The 12,854-nt window shown below is 44.3% G+C and overlaps 3 protein-coding genes across 3 annotated transcripts; all 3 read left to right on the forward strand.

Moving 5' to 3' along the window:
• Positions 1 to 1,039: 1,039 nt before the first annotated feature.
• Positions 1,040 to 4,065, forward strand: L199_001353 (uncharacterized protein; the record flags this gene model as incomplete). The annotated part of the gene is made up of 5 exons (XM_064887108.1): positions 1,040 to 1,436; positions 1,603 to 2,891; positions 2,955 to 3,001; positions 3,065 to 3,144; positions 3,215 to 4,065. 5 exons carry the CDS (start codon positions 1,040 to 1,042, stop codon positions 4,063 to 4,065), a joined length of 2,664 nt encoding a protein of 887 aa, XP_064743180.1.
• A 478-nt stretch (positions 4,066 to 4,543) lies between these two features.
• L199_001354 (uncharacterized protein) lies at positions 4,544 to 8,651 on the forward strand (the record flags this gene model as incomplete). The annotated part of the gene is made up of 15 exons (XM_064887109.1): positions 4,544 to 4,574; positions 4,708 to 4,861; positions 4,939 to 4,964; positions 5,053 to 5,250; positions 5,454 to 5,534; positions 5,666 to 5,811; positions 5,950 to 6,170; positions 6,241 to 6,359; positions 6,431 to 6,535; positions 6,597 to 6,724; positions 6,793 to 7,171; positions 7,243 to 7,631; positions 7,726 to 7,984; positions 8,085 to 8,263; positions 8,415 to 8,651. 15 exons carry the CDS (start codon positions 4,544 to 4,546, stop codon positions 8,649 to 8,651), a joined length of 2,652 nt encoding a protein of 883 aa, XP_064743181.1.
• Positions 8,652 to 9,567: 916 nt separating this feature from the next.
• Positions 9,568 to 12,357, forward strand: L199_001355 (acetyl-coenzyme A synthetase; the record flags this gene model as incomplete). Its single annotated transcript, XM_064887110.1, has 9 exons — positions 9,568 to 9,851; positions 10,016 to 10,219; positions 10,346 to 10,492; positions 10,559 to 10,599; positions 10,663 to 10,844; positions 10,899 to 11,671; positions 11,823 to 12,060; positions 12,125 to 12,257; positions 12,323 to 12,357. 9 exons carry the CDS (start codon positions 9,568 to 9,570, stop codon positions 12,355 to 12,357), a joined length of 2,037 nt encoding a protein of 678 aa, XP_064743182.1.
• Between the last annotated feature and the right edge of the window lie 497 nt (positions 12,358 to 12,854).

Below are 12,854 nucleotides of genomic sequence, written 5' to 3' on the forward strand. Positions count from 1 at the left end.
GAACAAGTTCAAACAAACCTTGTCATGGGCCTGGAAGTACTGGTACAGCAGACGTCACCATGATACTAGCTGAAGCATCCATGAATTTGTATGCTTGATAATCGATACACCCCCTATATATCAGAATGGAACAGAACAGAACAAAAAGAATGTTCTTGCTCTTGTTGTAGTCATAGTCACCACTTTCGTCGCAATCAAGAGAAGAGGTTAGAACGCAGCATCCCAAAAGGACAACTTGTAGAGCTCAACAATCCAACCCAAACAATCCCGAACATCATCGAGACCGACGACCCGAAGGTGGACTTGGACGCGTGATTTGGGTGACTGAATGCGAACCTGCAACTCTGCTGGTCAATCTTAGTCTGCGCTGCCAGAAAAATAGTAAGATACGGAAGTCAACACAAGATGTCGCAGAAAATTTGATCTTTCTATCGATACCCCGACGGCATCAAGTCGACAATTGTACACCTGCATTTCACCCCAAACAGCCAAACATCCTTTGGACACGCATCTCCGCGCACAAGCGACAAACACCATCAATCATCCTTTGACACACGTTTCCCAGATCAAGATCAACCCCAACAGATAAAGATAAAAAACCTTGGGGACGTCGAAGTCACTGGTGATCATCAACATACCATCCAGGTCCAGGTGGTGACGAGTCAACTCAGCCTAGCATCGTCATATTCGTCACCACCATCACCGTACATCGGATATCACCCACAACCATAATTGGCCTGAAGATAGACTCAAGCAGGTATATTTGACATCTATATACCTGGTCAAGGAGAATATACCTTCTGAAACGCTCCTCCAAAGACCTATCCACTAGCAGCAACTCCTTTCATTAGCTTGATCAAGGTTCATACCAGAAATACGCAACCAACCCTTTGTTGTACATCACGGGCATCCCATATATACATCAAATATCAAGCCAGACTCAGCGTGACGATCAACAATAACAATAACAACGCTCAAACCTCTACCAATCAGTCATTCGTATGATCAAGTTTCAGCTTTCGGTTAGAATTTTGGGAAGATGGCGACATCATCATTGTTACGACCTAGTTTAGGTATAACAGATCAATCTCAATCTGGATCTTCTTCACGTTCATCATCCTTCTTCCCTCCTCCTACATCCATATCCAGATCTTCCACACCGAATCCTATAACATTCCCGACATCCCTCACCTCATCATCTCAGAATCTTCCATCTCAACCATCTCGTTCGCAATCACAGCATCACCATCCTGGGATATCCTCAAAATTAAAACATATGTTCGATAATCAAAAATATGCGATATTCGACACTACAGTGGTGATACATGAACTGGGGAATGTACCCCAGCTGTCAGGTGAATTTGATGTCCAGTGGAAGTTCAGAGGGAAGAAACCTAGACCTAAGGAGATGTTGGAACTGACGAAAAATGGTCACGGTGAGTGACTCTTCTGTCTATTTCAGATCTCTCATATCTTCTCTCTTCTTCACCTGTGAAATGCTCTCACGTCCCGCATATACGTCCCTTGGTATATATCCATCCTACCACCGGACGTTTATTGACTCATTGCACCAGCTGACACAATCCTGCGCTTTCTCAAAAGCTCCACTTGCCAAACCCTCCTTGCCCAATCTCAAGCTCCAATCCCAAAACATGCAAGCCTCATCCTCCACCGCATCTGTGGGGACCACTTCTACAGCTTCATCCGGAGCTTATCCACCTACACCTCGATCAATGCTCACACCATCCACTTCCGCCGCACCACCTCGCCCTCTCAAGTCCCTCTCTATGCCGCCACCCAGAGATGGTTCTGAAAGGCCAGACAAGAGGGGTTCCGAACCTACACCGCTCCAACAAGTTATTGCACCTGATACGCCTTCTCCTGAACCCCAATCAGACACAGTACCAACGGAATCACCTCAGCAGATCACAGACGAACCGGAAACAATTGAAGAGGATGATGATGATGGAACCCGCTCGAGGAGTACAAGTAAATCCAGTGAACAATCTCAATCTTCATCTGGTAAAGCTGGTTTACCACCTTTGATCAACATCCATCGACCCAGCATGACATCCAGTTCACGCCCTTCGCAAGCGTCTTCCGGAATGTCGACACCCACCGATCGATTAGCAGTTCCATTTCCTGTCCCTGTACCTGTAAGGGGAGGCACGATACCATCTTATTCGACTTTGATAGATCCTATGGCAAATATCGGCGAACCATCGAGGCGAGGGATGAACAGGACTATATCAATGGCAACCACCAATACTTCATCCTCCACTTCGGCATCTACCACTGGACCTGCACGACCTTTCCCTTCTAGGGTCCGATCACTATCTGGGCCAGGAATACGAAAGAACAATATCAACGGTCATCGACAAAACAATGACGATGTTCAGTCCGATTGGTTGTCTGAGATGAGGAAAGGAACAACACCAGCCAGATCATTGAAATCACATTCGGTCAAATGGGACTACGAATTGCATCACGTTTCGAGAGTACCCATCAGTAAATCAGTACAAACCGCTACCACGCCTTCTTCAACCACTCCAATAAGCTCGACTGATCCTTATAGGCAGAAATCGTCCTCTGGCCAATCATTACCTTATTTAGGTGAAGGACCATTATCCGAATCAGGTCTGAGATTGGTCATTGAACAGTTACCTTTTCCCTCTCACTCGCATAAAAGCCAAAATCCGCATTTGATCAATGATAGTTCTTCGGTACATTCCCATGGAAGCAGAGAACTTCATGCGGATATTATGAGGAAAGAAAGTAAAGAGAAGACGGTCTTTGGGATTGTAGATATTGATTTGGCGGCGTTTGCGGGTAAAGGTAAGATGACTAGAAGGTTTTTGTTGAAAGGTAGTAGGACGAATGCGACCATCAAGGTGAGTCCGCTTCTGATGTAAATCATAATGGATACAAGGGATGCTGATGAGTGGTGATTGTAGCTGTCGGTCGATATGAGATGGATAGGTGGCGAGGACAAGTGGGCAGCGTGAGTTTCTTACTCGTCCAATCAAATTCACATGGATGACATTGTCCGATAATTCGCGTATAGTCCACCCATGCAGGAAGGTCATCATGTATCTGGGGTGCACGACTTCATGCCTGATACCGAAGGGGCCATGCGAAGTGACCGTAAGTGCATGTCTATATCTGCAGATTCTTCGAATAATAACCGGAGCTAATGTTTCTTTGTCTGCTCCAGTGGGTCTTGTCAAAACACCATCCAACTCATCCTCAGGATCTTCTATGGGCTTGGAGCTTCAAAGATCCCGAACGACATATTCTACCGTCTCGTCCAATTATCAGACTAGGAATGGATCTGCTACCGACCTGGGTAGATCGATCACCAATCACAGCTATCAATCTTACGAGAATCATCTCGCACCGTCGATTTCACGTAGATCAACCAAGATCACCGATAGTCCCAAGAAAGAATTGAAACCCTTGAGCTCGATTCAACCTGGTAGTGGTCGACAATCACCCGCGCCTTTACCCGCACCATCGCCTCAATACGTCTCCAAACCTTTAGAGCCTTCTCCAGTCATACTAAACATCTCCAAAGCTCACGATGGACATAAACATCATACTCACCATTTACGACGACACGGTCACGCACAGCATCACGGACATGGACATCATGGTGGACACGGGATCAGTGACCTACCTCCTGAGGTGATCATCGAAGCGATCTTTAACCCTCATCCAGCCAGTGTCAACGGTCCATTCACATATGTACCGCAAAACAAAGGTGTCGATTTGGAGAATGAAAAGCAGGTGTTGGAAAAGGTCATCAAACAGGCTTCTTCTTCCTCAAATAATGGGAGTATGACTGGGACAAATACAGGTGACGGGACTGGTACGGGTACGGGTGGAAACACACCTGAAAATGTGATTGACCTGACCGAAACTCAACCTCAAGATAGTGCGAGTGCGACGAGTAGACACAAGTTGGGTTGGAGAGCGATGAGAGTCAGGGCCAAAGCTGAAAGAGAACAAAAAGAAAAGGAGAAGAGTATCCGGAATAGGAAAAGGACGAGTTCTAGTGGATTGTAATTACCGATTAGGAATGGTCATAGAAGGAGAGGGCAGGGAAGGATATACATTACTTGGTTCGGTCAGGTGAGGAGCCCATTATAACGTACTTATGTATATACGTACGTTCTTCATCCAACTGTTTGTATTTTTCTTCTTCTTTCGTATACTTGATACGCTTGGGATAGCATGTTGAGACGATATGTATACGTATCATGTATCATGTATCATGTGTGTTAGATGGTCATGTCGAATATGATCCGGCAAGCATGTTCCGTCGGAAGTACATGGGTGCATCGACCATCTTGTGGTTGTTGTGGTGAGATTACACGATTGGTGACGTGCATGTCAACTTGAATTGATGAGTATTCTCCTCTTTGAAAGAACAGGTTTTCAACATTCGACCAAGACTGTAGCGGAACGACTCAACCAGAAGATCCATCCAAACTCCTAGGAAATACAATAGTGGACTTGTACCCACTTCTTCGTTCCAGTTAGAATGAACAGGCGTGATGTGGACGAAGCAGCCTGTAAGTCCAAGTCTATCTCATCAGACATTATTGAATTTGTACAATTCTATGAGACTACTGTTCGATTGTGATAGTTGATGACAATCAGCTGATATCGAACATACTTTCACTCCTCGCCGCCTACGCCCCGCAGTACTCAAGTTATACGGGATCTCATCTCTCGAACCTCAAGTATGGGAATCGATAGACCACGAGACCGAGGGACCTCTTGCGGGGACGATGACGGGTGAAGATGGGAAGATGGCGGAGGAGATGGATCCTTTAGGTCTGAGAGGGAAATTGAGCGGGTGAGTGTTCAGTCTGTCCTCACTCACATTTTCCTACTCATCACAGGTTGAGCTGATGAGATGTGTTCGGATGATAGGGCGAATGAACTTGATCTTAAAACTAGTGTGTTCCCTTTTATCCCAATATCGCAATATCGCAATATCCTACTTTACCAAATGGCATGGAAATACTAATGCAGAGTGAACTGTAGGAACAGCCACCTCACTCTCATCCAAATCATTCGATCCCAAAGTATTCCTGTCCGCTCATCATCCCGATGCCTCCTTCCAGGATTTACAGAGGGGTATATACAACTTGGAAAGAGCTATTGAAAGTAGATCCGAAGCTGTTAGGATATTGGTGGAGGAGAATTTTGATAGGTTCGTAGGTGTCAAGGCTAGTAGTGATGGTGAGTTGAAAACATAACTCTCTCTTTCCCTCATCATTATGATATCTTGATTGGGAGGAGGTGTATGAAGGATATGAATATGTGATGGTTGAAAGGGAAAGTTTCATTTGAATGCAGGTCAGAGGAAGAACAAATGCTCAAAGAAATCCCTAACATACTGAAAATCTACGATACTGATACAAATGATCTTCTTCTTCGTATAGTCGTTTATAGGGATATGAAAGAAGGTTTCTTGGCGGATGATACGGATCACGGTACGAGGGAGTTAAGGGAAATATTCAAAGGTCAGTCAATACCTTACCTACCACAGTCAGCATCCCCATTCCGTACGCCGTATACCGTATACAATGAGTCATCAGTTGTTCTTGAGTCACTTTGTTCATCGCTGAAATTGTCTGTATCTTGCACCTTACAGTCGCCGGCCACAGAGCAGATCAAGTATTCTTGCCAGTATTAGAAAATGCCGTCAAAGCGTCCAAGTTACGCTCGACATTGGGTGTAGTTGAAAAATCGAAGTTTTTGTTTAACCTGCCCAATCAATTGATGGAATCTATAAATGCTGTGAGTGAATGTACCCTTGGGAGTACATTATTTAGCATAAGTCATAACGAGACAGATACTGGTAGATGAAATAAGAAGGTTATAAGCTGACAGGCTGATTTGTTTGTCTGATGATGGATAATGTGTTGTACGGTATAGGGAAAATACGATCAAGCTCTTAGAGATTATAAAAAAGGAACTTTCCTCCAATCTTCTAGACAGCTAATACCAGGAGTGAACGCATCGAAGGAACAGCAAAAGAGGATTTTCGATAAAGTTTGGAAATCCGTTGAAGACATTATGAGTGATATGAGATCTAGGTTGGATGCTGGTTTGAAAGATCCTACTAAAGGTGTTGAAGAGCAGGAAAGGACCATTGAGTGAGTGATAGCCTCGTATCTTTATCAGTGCATGTGATCAGCTTGATTGACTTCTGTATTCGGATGGTAGGACTTTGGTTGAGCTGGATCAATCTGACGAACCTGCTTGGACGTATTTGGAATATCAACATAAACATATCTTGAATAATATGAAAATCGTCTATGGTAAATCACAGGACAGGATCAAGGGTGAGCATCGCACAGCTTGGTTTGCTGTCTGACAAGTACTCATAATTAATCATATCGCCTCTTCAATCAAGCCGCCCAGCTGGCATGTGCCAACCAACCTTCCACGCTGAACTCCGAAGTAGATCAACTGAGACGTCAACTTGCCTCGACAGAGTATCAGCTGAACACCATCACTCGTGAGTTCACCTAAGAGTGGCGTAATGAGATAATAGCTAATACTTCTATATGCTGGATTAGCCTCTACAACTGATTCAGCTTGGCTTACCTTCCAAGCGTTTATCAAGCAATATTCGGAATATGTCATCAGGTCATTACCTGGATTTTGGAAAATTGCCAAAGCATGTATGGACGGAAAATATCGCAAGGTCAGTTAGCTTAGTAGCTTTACGTGTCCATCCAACGTAAACCTCAGACTGATTCGAACTCGTCGTAGCGAGATTCATCAGGATCAATTCCACCCTCCAAACGACCAGCGAGTGTTTGTCGATCAATGGCAATGGAGATAATCAAATTATACATCAACACCATTTCTCAATTCTTCACTTTATCCGATATATCTCTATCTGATTCATCGAAATCGCCTTCTGGGTCGGCTTCAGACGATAATTTCCAAATGCCAGGTTTTGTGCCTGAACATTCAACTAGTATGACTTCCTGTTATTTCGCTGAAAAGATTCTGGAAGAGATCAATGACTGTTCGATGGAACTGCTCAATGTGGATGTAGGTAATGAGGCTAGGAGTGGTTTGAGAGGTTTGTTGGATAGTGCCAGATGGAGGTTTGTTCAGGTCGTGAGCGCAACTTGGTCAAGGGGTAAGCGATACCTCCCTCCTTTCGCTTGTGTAAGCATGTAATCGTCTAGGCTAATTACACGATGTGGATAGACTCAAAAATCCTACATCATCTTGAAGATTGGACGACTCTACCTCAAAATTCGCTGACTACCAAGAACGTCTTGAGGTATTTAAGTGTTATGGAGGAATTTGAACTTCGTTTGATCAATGCTTGTAAGAAAATATCAAGTACCACTAACAGCGCTGCTTCGTTAAACAACCAACAAGCTGGTAGTAGTAGTAATGGTAGGACAGGAGGATCTTCGAATGACATATCAACGAACTTCAAAAGGAAGATCAGAGATTCGTTTGTGGATACACTATGTTTCTGTTTTGATGGGATGATTGATTTCACTTCGTCCTCTGCCCATGAGGAAGAAGGGGATAGGGGATTGAGGAGACCTAGCAGGGTGGTAGTAAGGGATGGAAGTGATGAACATGTGAGTTGAATTTATATCAAGGGTCTCATCGCATACTCTATCAATCCTACTGTATTGGAATTAGCTAGCTGACACAAGTCAACAATGACCATAGGAAATCCGACTGTTGATCACCTTAGCCCAATTCGATCAGCTCAAACGACTCAACTTATCTTTACTCTGCAACAAGATCTCCAAAATCTTAGATGTAGATATGAAGAAAGATGAGAAACTCTTATTTGAAGTGGTGGAGAATATGGATGAAATGATATTCAAAGAATTGATCAAGGGAAGGTCGAAGGAGCTGGTCGATGTGGTGCAGATTGGTATATTGGATTCGGGGATCAATTGGGGTGAAGTGGGTAAACCTACTGGTGAGTGCTACGACCATTCTAGTTCCACAACTTGATTGTCGATATAGTACTGTCATTGTCCTTCATCTGTGCTGATATGTGATGGTTTCTGAATTTGCAGAAGTACGACCGTACATGCATAAAGCGATTTTATTGTTGGTCGAAGCCCATTCAAGGATAGGTAATATCTCGCCAAACCTCATTCAACGGGTTATCGAAGCTTTGGTCAATCAAATTACTCAAGTGGCATTGAACTGCTTTCAGAAAGTACCCAAATTTGGTACTGGAGGAATGTTAACTGTGAGTGATGATCAGATTATTTTCATTTTCTGTGCATCTGTAGACAGCTCAGAGCTGATGCTCTGATGAAAATTGGTGTTTCATTTTTTCCCCACTTTTGCTTTTCCCCCACTTCCATTTACCCGCCATACCGTATGTGGTCCCTACACAGGCAACACTGGAAATTGAATTCTTACATCAATCAGTGAATAATTTCGTTTCACCCCAATCGAATGATACTCTCTCCAAGATATACGATACGATCTCACAAGCTTATAGAAGGCAAAAGACGAATGATGATTTTAACAGGGAATTGGAAGGATTGAAGAAATTGTTAAATACGAGTAGGAAGAATACGGGTATGGAAACTTTGTGCTTTAGAGGTGTGAACGTGGGAGCTGGACAATGATGTTGTATATCGATGATATGTATTTGAGACTGCTCCCAAAAAGTACAAACGGAGTATGGATGTCATACGATTCACTTGGCAAGAAGTATAAACATGTAGGTATGCAGGTATGACCAGTATGATAGCCGACTTGGATTCTCACGATGAATTTGCACCGAAGATAACCGACTGAGAATAACAACTAGAATAGGATTATGCATACTCAAGTATCTGCTGCTATCTGATGATGTACTGGTACTGCACTGGGAACATGACCGAGGCATGTGGTCTGGCAGCGTACATGGCATACCAAGAAAGTGAAGTGCTGCACCTGGAGATGGGAGATGGTTGCTACGGTTGTAGTCACACCCGAGTGTCCTCCCTCAAAGTTGGTGGGGTAAAATGGACAGCCGGATATTGGTGTGCATGTGATATAACCGGATTAGCGACCAGGTGATTGGCCCGGGTAACAAGTTCTGGTCGGTTGCTTCGGATTACCTGTTGGTGGTGTGTTATTACCCTATACCCTATATAAATATGGGACCAGGGGATGAACCCTGTTTATAGGTGGACAAAAGGTCGAATGACATTCCTGTCAATACTCATATACTCATTATTTGACCTCGTTTAGCTACAACACGAGAAACACGAGCATACAGCATACAGCATACCAGCAGCTAGCACCTACTTGACCTTTTCGTCGTTGACCATATAGCAAAGTAGACAAGATGTCGACGATAGATAATATCAAGGATACTGTCAACAATGTGAGTGACTTATGGAAATTTTCAACGTTCCTTTGACTCTCCCAGTCTGTGCTTCTTTCCTCTTGATCTTGCTTCTCTCACCGGTCGGCCGAGGAGCTACTTTCTTCCTTTCCCTTGAACTCTCTTTTGCTGACTTTCTTCAATCATCGTATAAGCTCGTTCAATCCACAATGTCAGCAGCAGAAACCGTCGCCCACCATGTCCACCCTTTACCCGATTCCGTCCCCGAATCCGAGGACTTGTTCCCCCCTCCACCGCGATTGAGAGGCGAAGAGGGCAGACCGAAACCCCACATTGGACCGAATTATCAAGCGTACTTGAACGAATGGAAGAAGACGGTAGGACCAGATAGCGATAAATGGTGGGCTGAGAAGGCCAAGGAATGCTTGGATTGGTACACCCCGTTCAAGACTGTTAGAGCGGGTGGGTTCGAGCAGGGGGATGTACAGTGGTTGTAAGTTTGCTCTTCCTTCTCATCTCCTAAATTTCAGATGTCCCGTTGCATCGGGCATCAGTATCAACTTGTTATTGTTTTTGTCTACCACGGAGAGATCTTTGATCCTCCAGTCCAATGAGTAGAACGAGATGCTAATGTCGTGTTATATCAATTTTATATAGCCCAGAAGGAACTCTCAATGCCTCATACAATTGTCTTGACAGACATTTCTACGCCAACCCCGAAAAGACCGCTATCATCTACGAAGCCGACGAACCTTCGGAATCTAGGGAGATCTCCTACGCCGAATTGATGAGGGAGACATGTAGAGTTGCTAATGTATTGAAATCGTGGGGTGTCAAGAAAGGTGATGCCGTCTCTGTATAGTGAGTAGGAGAATCTTTTCTTCCTCACGACTCTTCCACGACAATATGGGCGAAGTTTTGCTCTTCACAACGGGATTAGAAATTATAAGAAGATTGCTGATGTAAACTCCTTACCACCCTATCCAGCCTACCCATGACATGGCAAGCTGCCGCTGCTTTCTTGGCATGTGCCAGGATCGGTGCTGTCCACTCTGCAGTATTCGCTGGATTCTCAGCGGAATCATTGAGAGATAGAGTGAATGACTGTGAATGTAAAGTCTTGATCACCACTGAGTGAGTTCTCCGCTCCCGGTCGTGAATACACATACAGCGATGCTGATCATAATCCAACTCATATAGCGAGGGAAGACGAGGTGGTAAATCTATCGCAACCAAAGCTAGTGAGTGGATGTCGAACTCGAAGGTATTCAGTTCCTGTAATTACTAACCCCATCATCCCATAGTCGTCGATGCTGCTCTCCAATCTTGTCCTCTTGTCGAACACGTCCTTGTCCTCCGAAGAACCGGAAACAAAGTACCCTTCACTGAAGGACGAGATAAATGGTGGGACGAGGAATGTGCCAAAGTCCCAACTTACTGCCCCTGTGAACCTATGGCTTCAGAAGATCCCCTTTTCATCCTTTACGTGAGTATCATCTTGCACTAACGAAAGAACGGAAATCTGACTCTATATATCCAGACCTCGGGTTCCACTGGTAAACCCAAAGGTGTGGTCCACTGTACCGCTGGTTACCTTCTCGGGGCCTACCTTACCGTCAAATACGTCTTCGATGTACACCCCACCGACAAATTCGCCTGTATGGCCGACGTAGGATGGATCACTGGTCACACTTACATCGTATATGGTCCTCTCGCTAACGGTGTGACTACCACCGTGTTCGAATCGACCCCAGTCTACCCTACTGCCTCTCGATACTGGGACTTTGTCGACAAATGGAAGGCTACCCACTTGTACACTGCTCCAACAGCTATTCGATTACTTCGACGAATGGGTGAAGAACACGTCAAGAATCACGATCTATCCTCTTTGAGGGTATTGGGATCAGTCGGTGAACCGATCAACCCCGAGGCATGGCATTGGTACAATGATTTCGCAGGAAAGAAGAATTGTGCGATCGTTGATACCTACTGGATGACTGAAACTGGATCGATCGTAGTTACACCTCTACCAGGTGCCATCTCGACCAAACCTGGTTCAGCTACTTTCCCATTCTTCGGTATGGACGTTGATATCATCGATCCTCAATCCGGACAAGTCCTCCAAGGAAATGACGTAGAAGGTGTCCTGGTCGCTAAGAAACCTTGGCCTTCGCTTGCCCGAACTGTATTCAAGGATCACAAGAGGTATTTGGAAACTTATATGAAACCTTATCCCGGATACTTCTTCTTTGGGGATGGCGCGGCCAGAGATTACGATGGATATATCTGGATCAAAGGGAGAGTTGATGGTGAGTTGAATCCGCCGAATAATGATTAAAGGCAATCAAATGCTGATATCTACCATCTCCTTTCTTTTCAACCCATCAGACGTCATCAAGTAAGTTACCTGAAAACATTGTAATAAACACACTACAATCTCATACTGACTCATTTCGGCCTACAGCGTATCAGGCCACCGATTGTCAACAGCCGAAGTCGAATCGGCCTTGATCCTCCACAAGGGAGTAGCCGAGACTGCCGTCGTCGGTTCCCATGACGACATCACAGGTCAAGCTGTATACGCCTTTGTCACTATGAAACCTGAGTTCGATCTGAAATCAACCAAAGAAGCAGACTTGAACAAAGAATTGGCTATCCAGGTTAGGAAGGTTATTGGACCTTTCGCTGCCCCCAAGAAGATTGTAAGTCTATGCACGATTAGGTCAGATAAATAGGCGTTAATGCTGATGCTGAATGTATTTGCAGTACCTCGTTACTGATCTACCCAAGACTCGATCAGGTAAAATCATGAGACGTATCTTGAGGAAGATTGTTGCTGGAGAAGGTGATCAATTGGGTGATTTGTCATCTATAGCTGATCCTTCGATTGTTGATGAGAGTGAGTGATTAGATTTTTGGTTTTGCAAAATCAAAGGCTCATGTCGATTGGTTTTTGTGATATAGTCAAAAACAAGGTGGCTTCTGCTGCTGCCAAATAGGCTCGAGAGCATCGCGATGTGAAGATGTGTATATGATGTGGTATGATCTTGAAAGAGAAAAAGAAGAGGAAAGAGAAAAGAAAGAGTGAGAAGATATGTGAAAGAAGTCAGTCAGTTGGACATATATATGCGAAAAGAAGTTTTTTTATTTCTATCCCTTTTGGCTTTTTCTCAGTTCCGTTTCGAACCTTTTTTGACCCAGTTAGGAGATCCTATTTCTTTTGGTCTTTTGGAAACTCTTGTTTTCCTATCTTATACGATATGACAGTCTGAATCTACTTTCTATGCAAATTTGTAAGATACATAAGATGTTTGGTGCTGAACATTACTCCCAGTGAGATTGTGATGACGTCACTCGGGTGATATTTCGATCGACGCGTAGAGTTCGAGTTACTAACTTTACTGGCGGAATAAAAATGTTAATCTTGCATCTCCATGTTCCTATGATCACTCTGATTTATACTCCTCACAACCTATTCAAGCGATCGCTCAAGGTC

This window comes from Kwoniella botswanensis, chromosome 1 (genome assembly GCF_036426115.1).
Source record: "Kwoniella botswanensis chromosome 1, complete sequence".
Taxonomy (NCBI): Eukaryota; Fungi; Basidiomycota; class Tremellomycetes; order Tremellales; family Cryptococcaceae; genus Kwoniella; species Kwoniella botswanensis.